General features: G+C 36.3%; 2 protein-coding genes across 4 annotated transcripts; one reads left to right on the top strand and one right to left on the bottom strand.

Annotated features, from left to right (window-relative positions):
• The first annotated feature begins 619 nt into the window (after positions 1–619).
• Positions 620–16,601, top strand: inaF-D (trp-interacting inaF-D). Of its 3 annotated transcripts, none has more exons than XM_073073730.1 (2): positions 620–1,008; positions 15,079–16,601. In XM_073073730.1, exons 1-2 carry the CDS (start codon positions 723–725, stop codon positions 15,279–15,281), a joined length of 489 nt encoding a protein of 162 aa, XP_072929831.1. In that variant the 5' UTR covers positions 620–722; the 3' UTR covers positions 15,282–16,601. The 3 variants fall into 3 exon arrangements, with proteins under 3 accessions (XP_072929831.1, XP_072929832.1, XP_072929830.1); XM_073073731.1 differs by lacking the exon at positions 620–1,008 and adding an exon at positions 8,210–9,030 and having other exon boundaries at positions 15,079–15,236; XM_073073729.1 differs by lacking the exon at positions 620–1,008 and adding an exon at positions 8,232–9,094.
• A 322-nt stretch (positions 16,602–16,923) lies between these two features.
• Positions 16,924–21,869, bottom strand: LOC140742745 (U3 small nucleolar RNA-associated protein 25 homolog). The gene is made up of 8 exons (XM_073073728.1): positions 21,303–21,869; positions 20,297–20,905; positions 19,749–19,991; positions 19,094–19,368; positions 18,698–18,853; positions 18,028–18,223; positions 17,652–17,828; positions 16,924–17,138 (listed from the first exon to the last, which is right to left on the bottom strand). Exons 1-8 carry the CDS (start codon positions 21,699–21,701, stop codon positions 16,971–16,973), a joined length of 2,223 nt encoding a protein of 740 aa, XP_072929829.1. The 5' UTR covers positions 21,702–21,869; the 3' UTR covers positions 16,924–16,970.
• Positions 21,870–22,075: the final 206 nt, after the last annotated feature.

Below are 22,075 nucleotides of genomic sequence, written 5' to 3'. Positions count from 1 at the left end.
TCTACATTATTACAATGAAAGTGCTTTCTGTAATGTAACTTTTATTCCTACACCAACATGGGGGAGGAGACGGGAATTAAAAATTAAATGAAAAATGTCTAACTTACAAACTTATGTTAAAAAATCATATTACCTACCTTGTATAAACAGGTTATATCAATTTTAACGATTATGTACATACTTCTTTATTTTAGGAAACGAAACTTATTTTCAAAAATATGTCATAAAATTTGGACCAATCCGCATGGAATAGATAACATTAAAATTTTGAAATTAATTGTGTGATCATTATCTAATCGTAAAAACGGCGTTTCTGGAAATTCTTCACCAGTAGTTTATATTATGACCAAATATAATTTATTAGATAACTCCGCACCGCTACATCTCAAACGAGGGCTATTTTTGCGTTTCCGCAATATATATGAATTGCGAACGGCTACCGGGAGTATCTTCTGCAGAGCATAAAATTTAATACGTCTTGGTAAGTTTCGTAAATGCGTGACGTGTGTAGTTAATCGCTTTAGCGCGAGAGCAGCAGAGGCAGTCCGCGCAGGCAGGACAGGACGCCAGAACTCGGGCGCCACAACTCAACCGCCACATTCGCTCGCCCCAACCGCGGACCGTCACACGCGGACTAAATATCTCTATTTTTATGTTATAACTTAAAAACTTCATTTTTATTTGGAATATGTAGGCAACGAAACTTATAAACCTAAAACAAGATGTTGGCTCAAAACGATCCTGAGGGCGCGGCGGAAGACAATGGCCCGAGTAAGGAAGCAGCGCAAAAACCTGTGAGCAAGCTAGTGCGAGTTTTGACTGTTCTTGCGTATCTTTCATCAGTTTCGATGGCCGCAGTCCTGCTCTCAATATACTACCTGTGCATTTGGAAGTCACCGGTATTAAGCGACTTAGATGCGCTAGACGCGGCCCATCAAGAGGGCGGAGAGTCTTTCAACTATCAGACGGGGTTAGAAAACAATGACAGTGTCCCATACAATTTTACGGGTACGTAGCCTTATTTTTTTTACAATGAGTATTGTATAACTAAGTAGGTAATTCATTTGTGACAATTTAAATTGGATATTTACTTATGTCGATTAAAATTTAATTATTTATAATACTGACCAATAGGTACCAATGTATAAACATACATTGCTATGCGGTGCCATAAAAATATGTAGTTTTAAATTTACTTATAGACAAAAATTTGTACGCAAATCGAAGACACGTAATTCTTCAGAATAAGAACAACTTAACCAAGAGCGATATGCCACCGGATAAATAACATTTCGGTGCATCAGTTAAATGCAGCCATTAAATATCTGTATCAACTGTAATAAAGTACCTACCGATCTAAGATTATAGCAAGGTGAAGGCGTAGATTTATATTATAATATTTGTCTTACAGTTTATAATCAGTTCTGATTTACTATTGCTATCGTTGTATCTGATAATTTATATTACTTAATAATAATTAACAAACGGTTATTTATACAATGACCGAATGCGCATATCGCAGCCTTGTAAGGAATTCAAACTACGTAGGTAAGTTACCTGATTAACAACTTGCAATATTGTATTAGGAAAACTAAAAAAAAAATTTACATTATTTTTTCAAAATGGCAAAAAGTCTTAGAAATAGGGAATTTAATTTCTTGATGGGCATTTAAGATTTCTTTTATAAATAACTTTTTTCGTCAGCAAACAAAATATTAATTAATTCGGTTTTTCCCTGTTATCCATAAAGAAGGGAACCGCATATAAATTAAGTATAGGTACGAATATGTGTTAGATTTTCAATACAACAATATAGTGAATAGAAATTTATATACTCTACTGAGTAGATAGTTAGGTTTTACCGCACTTTGACTTTATAGTGTGCCGTGTTATTTTAGGGTAGAAGGTACGGATAACTTTACAATATTTTTAATTAAAAATTGAAATGTTTTAAACTTAGGTACCTAAAGATTTTTACAATGATTTTCTCATTACCTCACGTTCGTATACAAGTACCACTAGTTAACATAAACTTTGAAATTGTAAAACGTTAAATTAATTGTGTCTGAAAACAACACGTACACTTGCACCTCACTTAAAATTCAACAGAGATATAGAAGTGTGAGCGAGAAAACATACCAGATAATATATTTAAGTAGGCACGAGGTCCTTTATCGAAAATCTTTAAGTTGTTATTTATATGGTAAGCCCAAAGCTACATATAAAACGCGCCAATATTAAATCGTGCAATAAACGGATGTTCTAAATAAATGAAGTATTCTAGCGACTCTACATTTTTTGCTTCTGAACGTTTAATATCGTAGCATATCTCAGTTGGTACCTAATTGAAAGGAAGGTGGTAGAACCTTTTGTCGTTCGACTTCAGCGACACCACCACCACACCTATTTCTACCTAATAACAGCAGTGTTAGGCGCTGCTGTGTTCCGTTTTGAGGGGTGTGGTAAGGTAGAGAGACTTTTCCGAGGCATTTCAGCTCTCAGCTCCAGTCCTCAGGGGTAGCGGCGCATCTGTGGCCGACCTCAGGTAGGAATATCTAATGCTATCTGGGGTTGATTACAGATGTCCATGGGCGGCAGTAGCCACGTACCATCAGGTGGACTGCATGCTCGTTTGCTACTCCTATATTATAAAAAAAATCGTATTTTTTCTGCCAATCTAAGTCATTGCTGTAATTTGAAATAAGGAATTTTTGTAGCGATTTCAGAAATCATGGTTTCGTGATATGAAAACTTAAAAGAATTTTCTATTAGGTACCAATGTGTTAATCTTCTCGTTAAATAGTCCGATTTCAACAAATTTACAATAACAGCAAGGGGAGGCCTAAATGTGTAACAAAATAATTTTAATTAGGTACTTTTTACCACATAGAAAAAAGACCTCATGCAATGAGTGCCCGATGCCCACAAACAATACATACAATGAGAGTACTCATTCTATGTAATTTTTATCTCCCCAATATGCGACCTGTGTATTAACTACCTTTAATAAACTTGTATTCTACATGACATATTACTAACATTTTCAAGCTATTTTTTTTAATTGGTTAGTTATGTACTACACTTTGGGTGGGTTGCATCATGTTACTTTAACATTTACAAAGCCTAACCAACCGTCAAATCCATGGTTAAAAAAATAAGTACTTACCGCTCGAATTCGATCGGTTAAAGTTACTGTATTTGTCAACTTCCCTACCTGTAAATGTCGACTAAAAATTGCGTTGACAGCGACAGAAAATGACGTTAATGACAAATCAATTGATGCAACACAGAATTTTTACATTCCATTGCTACCGTCAAAGTTATTGTTATATTTAACTTTAACGCAAACTTTAACCGGGCTTTCGATGCAACACACCCTTTGCCTTCTAGTTAAATACATGCAAGTACCTATTTGTAGAACAGAAATATACAGACTGAAGTTTTGCCCTACGTACCTTATTAGGTGCATTGGCGAATCCATCAAGAAATTCCTGTATGTATTAAAAGTTAATAGCCATCTTAAAAAACTGAGATTTATCTGAATAGAACCTCCTCAGATTATGTTATATATTATGGTTATCAGACTGCTGCTGAATCGTTGCGTAATCACTTCCGGTCCTCACAATATCGACACATTGTCAGAAACGGTTTATGCGATAATTAATAGTTCTCATCAGATTTTTTTATAACATAGGAGTAGCTGACGAGCATGCAGTCCACCTGATGGTAAGTGGCTACTGCCGCCCATGGACATCTGTACTCAACCCCAGATAGGATTAGATAGTCCTACCCGAGGTCGGCCACAGATGCGCCGCTACTCTTGAGGACTAAGCTGGAACGCCTCGGAAAACTATGTCTCCCTTACCACACCCTTAGAAACGGAACACAGCAGCGCCTAACATTGCTGTTATTGGGCAGAAATAGGTATGGCGGTGGTGCCACCGGAGTCGTGTTCGTATGCGTTTTGGCGTTTTCAGCTATTTTTATTCAGTCTGCGTTTAACCGCAGTGCGTTCTCGGCCTTAATACTGCTTTTATTAGGCAGAAATAGGTGGTGGTACCACCGGAGTCGAACCACAAATGGTTCTACCACCTTGCATCATCTCATCAGATGGATGGGTTTAACTTGAAGTCGAACATTTAATGTTGTCCGTAGTGTTGTTACTGAAGACTAAGATCGTCTCCTATGAAGAACATTCACACACTTCCACCGAAACGCAGAACGTCTTCATCGCCGATCCATAATAGCTCTTCCACCTTTCAAACTGACGGTGTAAAAGCCAGGGCTACATTATTATAGAGGGCACGTCATAACATTATGCCCTCCGAATCGCTGCTGAATATTGGCCGGTACAAATCACTCGAATAAGATTGATTGCCGGTCGGTACGTCGGAGCTATAAAATTTATTGCACATTTTATGTTATTTTGGAATTTTATAGCATAATAATAAATAAACAAACGCTTTCTACACTCACAGCCCCATACTAGGATTCCCTGTGTCGTGGGTGCCATGGACACACACATAGACACATATACAAACACCCAGACCCAGAAACAGAAATCTAAATTCATCATTTAGATATCTGTCTGGCCGGGGTTCGAACTCGAGGCCCTTTGCTCGTCAGACCGGTATGGTGGCCGCTCCGCCACGCGGGTCGTCATAATTCGAGATCTTGTTGTTATTAAAAACTCATTTCAAAAATATAAAGTAAGCATTAATATTTTTTTCTAAATACACAGGAAGTACCTACTTTTAATTTCTTACAAGCAAGTTTCATTCATTTCGGTTCACTTATGTTCAAAATTGACGATGATTATTTCCCATCAGGTAATGCAACGGTTTTATAGGCTAAGTTTTAATATAAGGCTTTGAGGGCTAGTTAATGAAAATTACATTGGGTTAATCAATCAATGAAACCTCATGGGACAGGAACGGAATTGAGGGCAGTATTACCTCAATGTGACTAATATTGACAAATACATGGACTAGAAGCACATATAGTACAGCTGCTGCCATTATCTGGATATTTTTAAAGAACTTTGAAGATTTAGAACCCTTTTAGTCCAGAGGCACAATACCTATTTCTGCCTTATAACAACAGTGTTAGGCGCTGCCGTATTCTGATTTGAAGGATGGGGTGAGGGATAAAACTTCAATCGACTTGTTCAATTTATTTCTTAAGGGTAGCAAATAGCAATGCATCTGTGACCCACCTCAAGTAGCACATAATTTATTTAGTGTTGATTAAAGATGTTATTTAGTGTGGAATACAGGCGTCCATAGGCGGCAGAAACCACATTTTTTTTATAATGTAGGAGTAGCAGACGAGCATGCAGTCCACCTGATGGTAAGTAGCTACTGCCACCCATGGACATCTGTAATCAACCCCAGATAGGATTAGATATTCCCACCTGAGGTCGGCCACAAATGCGCCGCTACTCCTGAGGTCTAAGCTGGAACGCCTCGGAAAAGTATGTCTCCCTTACCACACCCTTTAAAACGGAACACAGCAGCGCCTAACATTGCTGTTATTAGGCAGAAATAGGTGTGGCGGTGGTGCCACAGGAGTCGAACCACAAAAGGTTCTACCACCTTCAAAACTTCCTTAACAACAAGTGAAATGCACACTCGTTTGTTACTTCCATATTATAAAAAGAAAAACTCTTAGTTGGAATACCAAAAGATGTCTTTACATTGTTAATAAGTATTTACAGTATTTCAAGAGTTCTGTCACGAAGGGCTTCTTGTAATCCAATTAGTCGTGTAACCCAATTGTTTGTTCAACCAAGTCAATTACTTGTAATACAAATATTTCAATTTCATTTTGTACTTCGCCGCATATGGGCGGTATTCAATTATTTATTTGTATATCTCACGCTTTAAGCATCCCTTATTAAAAGGGGCTCTATAACTGCCATCCCAATCCGTCTGTCACACACATCTGACAAGGCTCTATCTTTTTTCTGTATTACTTTGGTTGTTCATTGCTATAATTAATAACAAAAATGTTAGGCAGAGTTGTTGTTATTTGTTACTTAAATACGCCTGTAAAAAAATGATCTCTCAGACGTGGAAGTTTACGAGTCTCACGTCGTTTTCAATTTCATTCGCCGGTAAAATTAATTATGTTGAAAATCAGGGGTGCATGCCTAAGATTTAAATCTCGGACTCCCTATTGACAGACTGAGTTTTAACCACGCGGCTCTCAGTGCCTGCTACTGTTTAGAAGTACAAATATCAGATTGATATATTAATGGTAAGTTTAAAAGTTTCAGTGCGCCTTTGGTGATAATCGCAGCGATGCAATTGCAGTTGAACCATAGAGTTATATCCTTACTTCCTTACTAATATTATAAATCCGAAAGTAACTCTGTCTGTCTGTCTGTCTGGTTGTCTCTTCTTCACGCCTAAACTACGGAACTGATTTTAATGAAATTTTGTACAATGATAGTCTGAGACCCGAGAAAGGACATAGGATAGTTTTTATCCCGGAAATCCCACGGAAACTAGGGATCGATCGGAGAATCGATCTTCTAGACCCAAAACATCGATTATTTTAATCGATATTTTAATCCTTACTAGGATTGATAATTTACTATTCAATTATCAATTTGATCAAGTGATGATCTTTAGCAAAGCTGAAGGCACGAATTTACAGTTTTATGTATGTTAGTATGTTATATTATTTTCTTTTAAACGCGGGCGAAGTCGCGGGCAAAAACTAGTAAGTAAATATATCTTAAGAGTCCATAGTTACTAAATTTATCTATTTTTGACGTGGCATTATTTCTCTTAAGAAGCAAGTTCTTTCAAGAACCAAACATTGATAGCCTAGTTGAATCAGTTTCTGTTTCAATCCAACGTTCAAGCCCAACCAAATTGCATATTAAAACACTTATATAAACTTCATTTAAAAATACCTCAATAAACAAATCGGTATAGATTTGTATCTTCACTTGAAACTTTGCGTAGTTGCAACAAACTAGCATTAATAGATTAGTACTGTATATTCAAACAGAGCGGTGGCTAGTAAAACGTGTAGTGCCGCATCTGGCAAATGTTAAGTCTTTCAATGACCTAAGTACCCGAACGTAAGTATACAACAGAAACATAGTGGTAATAAAATATCAATGAACAGAAACATGTGTTTATGTTATTATCACGTGTTTTAGAAATTGCTTGTAGATTACTCGATCAGTTTTGATGATCTTGATGATAGTTGCGTATCGTCATCGACTAATTACAATTAGAGTTACAATTTTCAGGCGCGTTTCCTGTTCGTGACTTTCTTTAATGAGGTAGACAGTTAAGTAACAATTAATTTTCAACTCGTAAAAAATTTTTTTTTACGAGTGCGTAAGTTGTTAAATTTTTTTCTCGGTAAAATTTCAAGTGTAAGTATACGTATTCACATACATGGTTCAAGAGATAGAGTCCTGTGACTAGTCTGGTAAGAAATTCTAAAAATAAAATAAACAAAATCTACCTATCAAATTATTAATTATGATTTCTGGTCCTTGGCGTTTAGTTCAAGTGGCGCAAAATTCTTCTAAGTAATAATAAAAAATATGTGTCTGTCTATTTTCATATATCTGTTTTTCCATGTCATCAGCTATAGAAAAAAATCTTGGTACATTTAGTGCATTTTCCCAAATTTCATTGCAATAGTACCTACTTTTTAGATTAAAAAGGACCTACCAACGTTATAAACTGCAAATATCTCAAAGCATATTGTTTGTCGATCCAACTATTTAATTAATTATTAAATATAAAATTGAAGGCCAATCAAAAATAAATACCCCAATAAAATGCGCTGATATTATCTTAAACTACACGAAAAAATATTTAATAGGAATGGAACCAACTCATTGATGTTTGTAACGTTATCTTATAGGTACCTAATGTCGACGCCACCGATGATATTTCTTAAAGTATCTAAACTATAAAATTTAAGTAAACTAACTAAGAAATACTAATAATTTTTTCCTATTATCAGTTCTCATAAAAATAATGTTATACTTTGCTTCGTCTGCTGATATAGGTACGAAAGAACTTAAGTAATGGGCAGCTCTGAGAAGTACACGCAAAGTATAATTAATTAAAGGTAACTGAATACAAAATAATTAGCAAATTGTAATTGCGAATTGGGAATAGAGTTATCGATCACGAGCGGTGTCGGTCGGCGCGCGCCGGCGGTCTGCCGCTGCGGCCCCGAGCGCCGCCCGCCGCCGCGACGCCGCGCCTGTCACCCGACAACACCTGTCATACATATCGCGTCACCCTTAGCGAAATTAACATTGTTTGCGTATTGTTATCCCCCACATCCCGACCTCACTTGACGCAAATAACACTTCACGAAACGAATCCGTTCGACGGCCATTAACGCGTGTTTACGTGTACACGCGAAATCTCAGTGAGTTACGAAAAAAGTTTGGTTGCATCAATCGTATCGCTGAAAAACATGAAGCTTATCAAGAAAACAATGAAAGCTCGGGTCCATGACAAACGAATACCGATCGTATTACGTCAGTAACTGGAATAGATTCACATAACGGAGCGTGAAATTAAAGGATAAACAAATGAAGTCCGGTGCGGGCGCCATAATAATGAAACAGCAGTCGGCATCAGGAGGTGTCAAGCAGCAGACACGAGCGGCGTGACCCGCGAACCGGGTTGCTCGCGGCGCAACGGCCGAACTGGGGCATATCGATAAGCGTGGCCTACTTACCTGGTTTCGTGGCGGTAACGGTGAAGCGGTGCATTTTGGGCGAGGGCGTCGCGAACGATGTCGGGCAAGTCGTGCACGTCGGGCAGCATGCGCTCGTGCGCGGGGTCCGTGCGGCTGGGCACGTCGTCAGGCCACGAGGTGGTGCTGGACGCGCTGTACGAGCGGAAACGCGACAAGAAGAGCGTGCGCGTGCTCACGGTGCTCGTGTACGTGTTCTGCGTGTCCCTCGCCGCCATCATGCTCTCGCTGTACTACGTGTTCTTCTGGGAGCCGAAGGACGCACAGTACGCCCAGCGCAAGGTGTCTCAAACTGTAAAGCAGCAAAGCACAACACCAATGCCCACATGCTTTATGCTCCACACTGGTAGGTCACACGACCAACACGCTTCCTCTGATCTCCTGGTCTTATCCCTAAACTGTAGTACTGACTTTACAGTATGCTTAATCAGTAGAAACTTCTTAGATACTTCCTTAGAACTAATACAAAGCTTATGCTCACAAAGTTTTAGATCTGCAAATAACTAATGCTTAGCAACCTAGTTTACATTTAAGTACGTAAAGACATAATTTATTAAAACCAAACTATGTTGGCATATGCACTACTTATTATTAACACAAAATTGATAACACAAACTTAGCAAGATACTCTGGATTAGCTTCCATTGCATAGCAAAGTGTGTAAGTAGTTACTATCACAATACGGGTCGTAGAACTCTTCCTGGTTGGACTGGAATAGCACCTCCATCACACTTATTTCTGCCTCATATACCTAACTAACCTTGATGCAACGTGGGCGTTCTCTACAAACTGTCTCCGCTTTAATTATTTCTAGGACAAAAACTCTTCTTATGTTAATCAAATTAATGCCAGAATATACCTCAACAAAGCCATACAAGATTAACCCATAGGTTTAACCCTATCGAATATATAATCTCTTTGTACCTAAGTATATCATAGGGCATATATCTAAAGGCGCGCGAACCCTCCTCGGTGGACTTCGGTGACACAACCAACACGCCTATCTCTACCTAAAAAGGTTTAAGGATGTAACAAGGGAGAGACACTTACACGGCATAGCTTGGTCCTAAGGGATGGCATTAATAATGCCTCATAGGTCTAACCCTTTCAGAGTTATACAGATGTCCATGGGCGATAAATGCTACTTACTATCAGATGAACTGCACGAACATTTGTTACATCTGTAGCTTATATAAAAAAATATATCTTTTTAGCTTATATGAACAAAACAGTACTTATAACTACTATAAAGTACGTTTAAAAAACAAAGCAACAATAACCAACGCGATTAAGGATTATAGTTACCTGCAGTCAATAATATGATTATCCAATTGAATGCACAAGTGGAAGATTAACTGGTTTAGCGGATAATCCACTATAAACTTTATATACTTTACTATTACGTAGGTAAATTACGTTTAGTTAAGTGAATAAATACTTGTTACAATAAATACTGACATTTATACCTGCAAAATTATCAACAGACATTGAACGTGTCAGACAGGGACCGTGGCAGACTAAACCTATTTTTCTATACATCGCGGCTGCATAGTTAAATACGTCGATACACGTTGTACGGGACGATACATTCTTGTCTGCCACGTGCCGTGTCTGATACGCTCTATATCTTTAAATAACCTACCTGAACCCTTAGTGTTCAGTTATATTAGCACGTCGACCTCAGGAAAGATAGCGATCTAAACATTAGTTTAAAATATATTAAAAAGTTTAATGTGGTCTCTAACTTTACATATAAGTCTGTCAGACTCATAGATTATGACAGTTAGTATTAAAATCGTGGCCAGTCACTCACTTTTTTGTGTGAGTAAATTGTATTTGAAATTGATAAATTAAATATATTCCAACCGTTACATGTATCTTTACTCGGACAAAGATCTTGGATCTTAGGCATAATTAAACCTAATTTAAGACGTCCAATGGTTAACATTAATATGTTCAATACTACAATGATATATTCGAATTGAATATAGCAATGGTAAAAACCACGAGTCTATTCTACTGAGCACATGGGTGAACAAGCGACTCATTGGTGTCTTTTGATCACCCAGGACATATTCACATGAGTGTGAGTAGGCGGCAATATACCTACATTATATTACTATAGATACATTATAGAAACATACATAACTTAATAATACAGCCTATGTAGACGCATCCAACGACACCTCTTATGTTAAAATCCGTCAAGCCGTTTGGATTGTGAGGCGTGCCAATGAAAGAGATTTATTATGATGTATGTATTGTACATAAGTGGGCACATACATAAGCTCAAAAACATTACCCTACACTGTCAAGTAACACAAGGTTTCTTTTAGTATCCTTTAATCACTTTAAGACAACTTAATTACCCAAGTTGAGCGTAATGTCGTTTACCTATTGTCTAGGTCATAGGCAACAGTTTACGGTTCGAGTTTGATTGTTTGTCAGGTCAAAATACGGAATGTAGTGCTCTGTAGCGCAATGCGATGGAATCGATTGACCTGGAAATGCTTGCTTTTTGCAGTTAAGAGAAAAACATTAAAGTTTTATCATGATTTCAACATTGTCTGATCGTAGCTGAGATCTTTCTAAAATGGAGATACAATGTAGGTACTAAACATAAGCTCACCGATATATTGCACGCTTTGTTTTTGTTTTGTTTGTTGCATCCGTATTGGTAGTTCCAATAGAACATTTTTGAATAGGCCTAGTTCGGGGATTTTAGTGTAAACTAAAACACATTATAGTTCTTTACATTTAAAATAATGAATTCCGGCTATAAAAGCTTGGTAGGTAGGTACTTATAAAAAAATCTCCACGTTATATTTATTTAATTGCTTTTATTTAAAAAAAAGCTTAATATATACAAGCATAACATTATTGTTATAAAGCAGAATAGGTGTGGCGATGATGTCTCCATATCCGAACTTCGAAGGGTTCTAACACCTTTAAATCTAGGCCCTAGTTAAATAAAACAAACACGAACGGTTTAGTCATACATGAGTCATAGATATAACGTAAGTTTTATCAACGAAAAAAACCTATAAAATAAACGAGGTAGCTCACATTAAACGATCGTTAAAGTTTTTGTAAACTACCTTTCATGTGAACAATCAAAACAGTTTACAGTGAATAGGCGCTAAAGCCCGATGTTATTAAAATTGTTAAAAAGTTTATTGACATTCTAATCTGCTTCCAGGGCTGGATTTCGAGGTCTAGAGGCCTTGCGGCAACAAAGGAGTAGAGACCCCCTGGCCCCAAATTATTTTCCGAATAAAATGAGTTTTTCAATAAATATTTTATTGTGAAACGCTGGTAGATACTTCTAGTACTCATGTTTGTACAAAGTACTGTGGATAAAGGTAAAATGGGGAAAAAATATCAAAAGAAAAGATATATTTTTTTACTAGTGTTTGGTAGTCGGAATTAAAAATAAATCCGACGTCTCTATTGTGGGGGCCCCTCTTTTGTGGAGGCCCCGGGGTTGCGGCCCCGGTTGCCCTCTCTTAATCCGGCCCTGCCTGCTTCCCAAAGCGATTATCTATTCTAGGCATTCAGTTGAAAATAAAATTTTCTACTAAGCCGCATTAGACCAGAACTCGCTCGTGGTAGAGTTTGCTATTTCCTTCAGTTCTGGATGTAGATCGAAACTCATGCGTATGCCATTAAAAGTTACATTCTCAAACATACTCGTACCTACATGAAATTTATATTTTATGCTGCATCGCGAGTACCGACTGGTGTTACTTAATTCTTAATCTACTGTTAACACTTTCTTAATAAACCGCAATTAAAAATATTTATTTATGTTATGTTTTTACGTACAAAAATGAATAATTATTTATAAAGACCGAAAGCTTTAGGAATGTTGTGGTTACTAGCTATAAATATCAAATCCGATGGATGTTTTTTCTTTTTTAGTAGGTAACATAAAATAAAACCAGCGTCTCTCGGTTGTTACACTATTCAACCTCATCGAAGGCATACAGCCAGGTTTAACAATTTGCGATAAACTTTGCATCAGATTTGAAATATTCTTGCTTTCCTTCATGGTCAAACAATTTGACCACTCATCAGAATATCATGGATTTCGAACCAATTCCAGCGGTGTGAAAGATTCATAAAACATACCACTATTAACCACTTCTATTTCTACTATCTACCACATATTTTTATGTGAAGTAGCCTCGGAAGTAGCAAATGAAAATACAGTCTACCTGACAGTAAATGGCTACTGTCGCCCATGGATATCTGTAATCCAGATATGATGAGATAGTTACTCCTGATGCCTGAGTTGGAACGCCTCGGATAAGTATGTCCCCCTTAACACACCCTTCAGTTGCGCGGAGTCGAACTACAAAGGGTTATACCTTTTTTTGTTGATGACGGGGAAACCTTCAAAAGGTACCCGACGGCGTGGGATTGACGCCGGGTTATGTGGGACTTTTATCGCACTAAAACGCCCCCGGTGGCCGTCCTCGGCGTTTGATAGAGAACTTCGGGATCTCCAACGGAACAAAAGGGTTATACCTACCACATTCAGAACAGTTTTGTTTTGACAGTTTGACTAAATGAGATTATTAAACGAGCACATGCCCATAATAATGCCATCAAGAGGCAACAACTGTTACCGCAAGACTTCGCGTACTGAGCACTGACGGAGCACGCGTCTGTAGCAATAACTCTAAATATAGCTGTAGGTAGTTACAATAACCAGCACTCGGCTATTCACTGATCATGTTTATAAGATATAAATCACTAACGATTTCGGTCGATTTGCCCAGAATAGCACAACCGCACTCGTATTGCAATACAATCTCAAGTTATTGAGTATTCGAACGCCTGAATCTTTCGCTTGGTACTTCCTAGGTTTGATTACCATTATACAGTGGCGAACTAAGGTCGTCGGAGGCCCGGGGGGAAAGTTGAATGGAGGCAAAAATGTAAAAAGCAAAAAGTTTATTTGATGTGAATAATTCACCTGTGATTCGGTGACATTTTTTTCCCTGCACTCAGCGATACACATTGATGGTACACATTTCATAGATTGTTTGGTTCTGACGACTATATATACTTAATCAAAGCTTCCTAGGTATCTTAACAACCCGTTTAATATTCATTTTATCTACCGACCTAGCAAGACTTTATCGCCTGAGGGTTGTTTGCGTGAAGGTTAGGTTGGAACCATTTGCAACGCTCCTGAAGTGGGTATACATCTTGATTAATCTTGGTGAAGTGAGTTCAACACGTGCTTTTGGTTTGAGCGGCCTCCATTTCTCCCAATATGCGATTGTTTTTGCAAGTTTTTTACAACAAACAACAAAGAATACAAAAACAACAATAGGAACAAGTATAAGAACTGTAGCGTATACAATAACTCTCTACTTTTTAGTTTATTTTAACCAAAACAGCCCTGTTAGCTCTTGTGTCAAATATTTTCATATATGTTCATTCTATCATACGTACACAGGTATTACAATGATGAAGCATTGTTGTTTAGGAAGCCGAAACTGAAAATTAAATAAAATAAGTAGAAAATTGAGTTGTGCCGTTAACAGATTTGATACATACATTGGTGCCCGATATAGAAATGTTTATTCCAGTCTTCGCGTAAATCAGCGCTAACGGCTCTAAAATCTTTGACGGTTTTTCTAAATATTTAGGAGACCTTGTCTATATTTTCTCAATTCCAGTGGAAACATAAATAACCCTGCCGTATTCGCAGACATTATATATACTTACCTACTGATAGATTTATGTAATTAACTTTTCTTCTTCAGACTGAGAGAAAATTAAATTTTGTATCAAAAGTTTTACATACCTATCTAATTACTCGTACCTAATATCCTTTGGTAGTAGCAATATGTACTTGTTGTATACTGTGATTTATTCCTAATTGGATTTAATTTGAGTTATCCATGTTCCATCTAGCTTACTTTTTCAGGAGGTAAGTTAAAAGAGTTAAAGCTAGCTAGGGACTGGCGTGAGGCGCAGCTGCCAGGGGAATAAACATTCGGAAGTTCAGGAGGGCGCATTTTTCCACTAGAGGACACATTTTGCCGACCGACCATATAAAAACAAACGAAATCCGTATTTCAAAAAAAGGCAAAAAAGGTCGTCATCATGATCTTTAAACTCGGGAGCGCAAAACTGAAAACATGACAGAAGTACCTACCTATTCATGAAGTCATGACACACCCAGATCATCTTCGATCACCCAGATGATTGTCCAGACGTCTCTAATAGCAATTTACTGGGATTTATTGGCGTAGAGCAAGTATATGGGGGTAATTACAGTAACAGTTAACAAAATAACACTTGTTTTTCTAGGAGGAAGCAGTACCACAATAAACGACTCCGATCTTCAGTTACCACCGTCGAGCGTCACGTACCCAGATGAGCACGAAGCGAGCGAAACAATCGAGACTACAGTGACGGAACCAACCACACAATTTAATTCTACGTTGCACTACAATGAAACTACCGAAGCCATCATTGACACCAAAGAAAACGAAACTACTACGCTTATATGACATCTTTTATTATCGACGAAAATATTTTTTAAATTTACAACTGACTAAATATAGCAAAGGTCGCACTGATTACAATAAGATCTACCTGATGTAATCTTATTATGAAACTGGAACCAGATTTCAAGTTTTTAAAGAAAATTTTCTAAACTGAAAAGGTATCCTTTTCTTCCACAAGGGCAGCGCCACACCTCGAAAGATGATTTGAATGCCAAATAATTAAGTCTGCCACAAATTACCAAAATACTAGGTGGTCTACCTGGCCTATTGCTACTTCTTTTAACTAAAAAACTATTGAATTTGAAAACAAACAAAAACACCAATATTTAATTTTATATTGATAAATCTTATTATAAACAATCTTTTTATGTTTTCGTGATGCCTAAATAGATTTAAGAACTTTAGTAGTTAGTAAACGTTATACATGTAAATGTACTCCATCTAGACATATTTTTACATGTTTATATTATGTTCCATTGATTTTAGTCAGATCTCAGTAATTTTAAGTACAAGTGAGTTTATTTAATTTGTGTGTAGTAGAAACATGTGCGATGTCGTAACTACTTACGTAAAAAGATAAAATGTGCGGTTATTGTCTTACTTCCATCGGAAATGCTATTAGTTTCCTATATAGCCCGCCCCCGTATGTAATTTACATATGAGTGGGCATAACTAGGGCAAGAACAAATTCCTTTAGCGAAGCCGGACACAAGTTGTGCGTTTCTGTGAAGCCACGAAGTGCAAAAGGGTAGAGATGCCCTTGGTGATGAATGGAGACTTGCCGGACTTACTACTTAAGCCAATAAACTATGAAGATAATATATCAGAATAAACAGGTTCTCAATGTTAAGATGTATCAATAATAGTTACGGTTATGTGCTTGCTTGTGTAACCTATATTGTATCCACTATTTACCGACTATTTGGTATTTTTATTAGTTATTTATATTAAGTCAGTTGAAGTAAATCTTTTGGGATTTGAATTACCTAACTCTAAAGTTTACAAACCACCAACTCCATACCCCTAATGGTATATTGGATGGCTATACCTACCGTTAGTTTTTTCAATAACAGTAAGAATATTGCAGAACCCGAAAAATGAAATTGTAAAACCAAAGTTGTCCCTCCGTTAATTAAGGGCAAAACATGACAAAAAAAGAAATTAAATTGATATACAGGCCTTATAAGCACTTTATGTTGTGACGGTGCTAGGAATAATATCAGTTGTGATGTAAACGAATAATTTTAGTTACGAACGTAGCTTATTTATTTAGCGATATTAGAATTGAGTCCAATTAATATAAATTATACGTTACAAACTATTTGTGGAGTTTTATTTTCATGGCTACTTTACATATCTTATTACATAGGTAGAGTCCGCGTAAAACTGCTAGTCCGCTCTGAATATAGAAATGAATCGCGTCGCCATACGATTACACCTGCTCGCAACAACTTCAGATCGGACTAGAAGTTTAGCGCGGACTGTATCTAACATTTTTTTTAGTACACTTTATTGACCAATAAAATCAAGTGGTACAATAGGCGGACCAGTCAACCTTAAGGACGTGCAGAAAATATAAAGGAAGAAAAAAATATATAAGAAAGGAAAAAAAAAGAATAGAAGGATAGAAAGGGAAAGTCAAACATGAGAATTATTACATACATTTATTACATATAGAAATATTACATCCATTTATTTATCATCAGTCATGTACATGTGTAGCGGGCGGTCCGCGGCGGCGAGGCGCGCGAGGCGGGCGGCGCCGAGCACGGCGGCGGCGCGCGCGGCGTCGTGGCGCGCGAGCAACGCCGCCGCCGACATGTTGCACGCTGTACCGCCGAAACGGTTCTGGTTGCTCTCCTGTCACAAGAATTGAGGCTGTTAGAACCAGAGTAGACTAACTACAAAAAACGATTTACAATATGGAGAAAAGTAAAAGTGTTTGCCTAAGCAATGTATATAATGTTATAAGTAAATAATAAATAAAAAAATTACAGCTCTGAAGTTGTTGCAAGGATGTGTAGTCATACAATTTACTATGGCGACGCGATTCATTTCTATATTCAGAACGGACTAGCTGTTTTACGCGGACTATACAACATTTTTAAATTACGAAAATACTAATAGGTCACACATACAATACATACATACATACAAATACAATACATTAAAATGCAGTTAGGCCACTCTAGTTCTAGAAGCCTCAATTTATCGATAATTCACTGTCCCAATGATTGCAGCGTGTCTCCTCTTAAGTAACGTTTAAAGTTAACCTTAGTTAAAGGTAAAAGTTAACGTTAGTGTTGAACACATTTTTTTCTTTAAAGATAATATGTAAAATATACGAAAAATACAAAGGCAATCGTCACATACCTGCATAAGATTGCACATTTCTGAATAAAAGTGAGGATATGTAGGCAGCTGGTAGAATATTATATGACGGATGCCCTTAATTCGGAACCTCCTAAAGAAGTGAACTCGTTCAGAATATAGCATAAAATGCGCCTCCGAATGGAAGAACATATCTCTGGCTCTCGCTATTTTAGCATCCTGAAAATAAAAAGAAAACAAAATTTAAAAACTATGTCACATTTACGCTTAAAACCAACAACTGTTATATACAGATGGGAATGGATTATGTTGTAATTATATTTTATAAAAACATTTTAAGAAGTATAATTTAGGTAAATGACAGATAAGGAAATAATTATTGCGCCAATGTTAATAAACATTTTAGTGCTGTTGTTACCTTTGAATATTCACAAATTTGTACAAAACTAATATCTTCTTTCTTGAAGTAATTCCGTAATCTCACAAAATCGAAATAACTTGGTACATAAATAAGAGTATGACCCATGAGAGTGTCCCGCTGTTTTGGTAGGATTTCTTTGATGAAATACTCGAACCTTGCATCCACCGCCGCCAAGGGGCTCGCAGCATTAAACCTTAAAAATAATATACTCGAATAATTAACCCACACGACCAATCAGAATTTAAAATGAAAAATGTCACACGAGTAAGCAATTTCGCTTGGTTAAATGCCTTGGGATTGTTACATTACCTATTATTGGGTGTAGAGTTAAAGTGCGCTCAAATGTTTCACTTTTAAGCCTCCAGGCAGACTTTATTGTAACGTAAGTTTAACATCGTAGATTCTTAACGATACAAATAAGTGCATTTTGATGTGTTTTTTCTATATTCTTTGAAAAGTGACTTGATCAAGAGTGGGCTTAGCTATGATTAAGAGATAATCGTTTTTTTATTTATGAAGATCATTAGCTTTAATCTAGTCAGAATAGAGTTTTTTTTTTAATATAATTATCTTCTAATTTTAACTTAAAAAGATGTGGGCCTGTTTACAATGAACAAAATAAATCATATGAACTTAACTATTATTATCAATAATATAAAAATAATACCTGTGAAACAATTGAGGTATTTGCAATAATACCTGTTGCATACTACCAACTTCTGGTGGATTCGTAACCAAAACTTTTCCAGCATAGTTCTGGCACTTTCTATTTAATATAGACTTTATCTCTGGCAGGGACACTGATGAAAATACTAAGGTTTGTCTGAAAAAAATTAATAACATGTTAATTGTTTGTAGCTATTGTTGAGCACAGTTTTGCAAGTTAATATTTAAATTATCCCATATATACTACATTAGGATTCAAGATATAGTGCAAACACACACAAAAAAATTAAATACATACGTATTAATAATTCAGATGTCTGTCTGGCTAGGCATCAACCCTGAATTTCCAGGCATACATGCTGTAATAAAAATGTGAAAAGAAACTACTGATAGATACCTATAATACTTTGACCATCCATTAACAGCCCATGATCTGACTCTCGAGAAATCAGTGCCATGAGTCTTCTTTGGCTGCAAGTGGAGATGGTCCAGAGTGTGAAGCAAATGGTCCCAGTTCTGCATGAGGAACACGTCAGCTTGGTCCATTACTAACAGTTCTATGGATGCCAGGAAGTCGTAATCACGGTCTTCCTCGCCTTCAGCGCCAATGATCATCCTCAAACCCAACGGCGACGCTATCAAAATATCTGATGCATAGAAATCTGTATACAGCTGTAAATAGAATTTATTTAATTATTAGCTAACTTATTCTAATATATTCTTGATTAGATGCATATTATCTGTCAGTTCCATGTCATATACATGGATAAAATCTTAATTAACGAAATGTATTGTTAACCATAAGGATGAAGTTTGAATCTCTAAGCAAATTTAAATTACAAAGCCTACTCAGGTAAGAAGTTTAGCAGCCCAAGAATACCATCTCATCATCTTTTAAGTTTAAAGTATGTGTGTATTAGTCAATGTTCTTGTTTAAATAACATTTGTATATCTATAGTAAATATTAAAGTTTTGGTTACACATATGCATTGTACATTACTTAAAGATTCAATTACCTATATAAAAATTAATATAAATTAATACTTGCTTACTTTTAATGTTTTCTTTGTTAATGTCATGCCTAATCTAAATGTATCATCTGTATTTCCACTGAATAATAATTCATAATCCTCAGGTTTGGGGTTTTTATTAGGCATAATTAATTCTCCTCCAGTAAAGTCTTCCTCAAATCTGTTTTTGTTCACAACTTGTCCAGCCTCCTTGGGTACCAAAATTTCAATAATAGTCTTAACAACCCTGTATGCTGCGTCTTTGAATGGAACTAATATTAAAACCTGTGAATTAGAAAAGGTACATTTAGTAACTTATATACAAACACATAAAATAAAAATTTTGCTCTTAAAGTTCAAAATAAATACTTTGAACTGAGCAATATATGCATATTTGCATGATATCAAGTGTTTAGGCATTTTTATTATTTGTCTGAGCTGAACAGAATTTATCTTACTTTATGTTCACTTTAATATTTAAAGTAGAAAACATGAATTGAATGACATAGTCTTCATGGCAAACCCAAGAATTTAAAAAGGACTAAAATTAATAAACCCTATGACATTGTTAAAATACTTTTGAATCTTACCTTAGGTCTAACTAAACCTTGATCTCGAAACTCATCAGTCACCTCTGATTTTTTCGACAACTTAGCATTATGGTGGAGAATCTTGATCCTTGTTTTCAACATGTGATTAACAGCATGTAGACAGTACATGTATCTGATCTCCTCAGCATTGCTAAATGTTCTATGAGGATAGTACAGATCTTGATAGTTGTTTATGATGCCAAATAACTCTTTTTGTAATGGTGTAAAAACTTCACTCAACTCCAAATCTCTCTTTATTAAGTTATTTTTGTTTGATGAGACAATATTACCGTGTATTTGAGATTTAATATGTAGGTGGTTAAAATCTACTTTACTGATTGTGTGTGGCACTGTTCCAAGTGGTGCAAATACTTTCTCCTCCAATATACTGATTTTTGTTTTAGCTTTCTTTGCTAATGTCTCTACCGGTTGGGGTATACTTATAGACATGTTGCCTAACACTGTCCATGTTTTGGTAAAGATTTTCTCTGTGATTGGAGTGTTAGAAAGAGACACAACTAGTTCATCGCTCAAGTCAAATTGTACATGTTTTGTAAACGGATCATTTAATGTGTTCACCTCATTTTCAGCTGCTAGATCTTCAGTAATCTGAAATATGATAAGTAACTTTAATATTAACAATAAGTAAAGTGAAATTAGTTTGAGACAAATCACTTTATAAGTTATTAAACCAATGTTAGTTAAGTTTTACTGCCTTTCTCCTTGATAAGTTGGGTTGAAAACTTCATGACAAATTGATGATAAATGTTGAAGTGTTTACCATTCTGGTCTGACATGCTGTGTTCTAGATTTAACCCCAGCCAAACAGATATCTAAATAATTAATTTAAATTTCTTTTCTAGTTTTGGGTGTTTACATTATTTATAACTAATATTATCGGACTTTCGATTAACAATCCTTGATTACACTTTTGCTAGAGGAGCAGTATATTTAGCGATAGTGACATCACTTAGTTTGACCACAATTTGCAAAACTATGCCCTTACCACATTCTGTATCTCTTCAGCACTGTCCTCCTCTGAATTTTCACTAGAATCTTGGTCCTCTGGCTCCTGATCAGCAGCCATTGACACATCATCATCAGACTCACTCGACGAGTCATCACTGTCAGCGCTCGTCACTTTCTTCACCTTGAAACACGACACGAGCTGGTCGTACACATCCTCCTCGCCCTCACTCTCCGAGTAATTCGTTTGCTGTTGTGCCTGTAACTTCTTTTCCAATAACCTCTTTTTTGCCAATTCTTCTTCAACTTTCTGTTTATCCTTGTACCGGTTAAATATCGCCTTCTTGTTGACTATTTTGTCATCTTTTTTCACTTTCTTGTTCGGCTTCTTGAAACCTTTCTTACCTTTTTGTTTAAAAAACTTCTTACCCTTACTCATTATGTCTCATGAATAACATAGAACGTTGGAAAGAATATGCTACTTACTTTATATTTTTCGTGTGTATAAGAACTATTGATCAGGTTTTTTAAGTTTAAATTATTTGGTTATCTTAATAAAAACAAAACAACCACATTGTGAGTAAATGTGGACGTGATGTCTGTCGACTCTGACGTCTGTTATAAAACATGCGAGTTTGACAGTGACATTGACAGATCTAAAAAACCTTCCTATTTGTAAAGAAAGCGCATTTACAAGACAAATTAGTTTAACAGTATTTTTACTGATTTTAAATGTAAAAGGCAATAAATAAATTATTCATTTAATCGAGAAATAAATAAAAAATATTATAATAGTAGGCGGAAAACAAAGAA

Source organism: Epargyreus clarus, unplaced genomic scaffold (genome assembly GCF_041222505.1).
Source record: "Epargyreus clarus isolate Ecla_fem2 unplaced genomic scaffold, WU_Ecla_fem_2.2 ptg000006l, whole genome shotgun sequence".
NCBI lineage: Eukaryota > Metazoa > Arthropoda > Insecta > Lepidoptera > Hesperiidae > Epargyreus > Epargyreus clarus.
The sequence above is the reverse complement of the archived record's forward strand: the minus strand, read 5'-3'. Positions and strand labels throughout refer to the sequence as shown.

Bases quoted from the DNA above. Each gene is read 5' to 3' on its own strand.
- LOC140742745 (XM_073073728.1), bottom strand. From the start codon at position 21,701: ATGAGTAAGGGTAAGAAGTTTTTTAAACAAAAAGGTAAGAAAGGTTTC. The intron at 19,369-19,748 runs GTAAGCAAGTAT...TTCTATTTACAG, and splicing joins TAACAAAGAAAACATTAAAA to CTGTATACAGATTTCTATGC. The intron at 17,139-17,651 runs GTATGTGACGAT...TTCTTGTGACAG, and splicing joins AAATGTGCAATCTTATGCAG to GAGAGCAACCAGAACCGTTT.
- inaF-D (XM_073073729.1), top strand. From the start codon at position 8,788: ATGTCGGGCAAGTCGTGCACGTCGGGCAGCATGCGCTCGTGCGCGGGG. The intron at 9,095-15,078 runs GTAGGTCACACG...TTGTTTTTCTAG, and splicing joins ATGCTTTATGCTCCACACTG to GAGGAAGCAGTACCACAATA.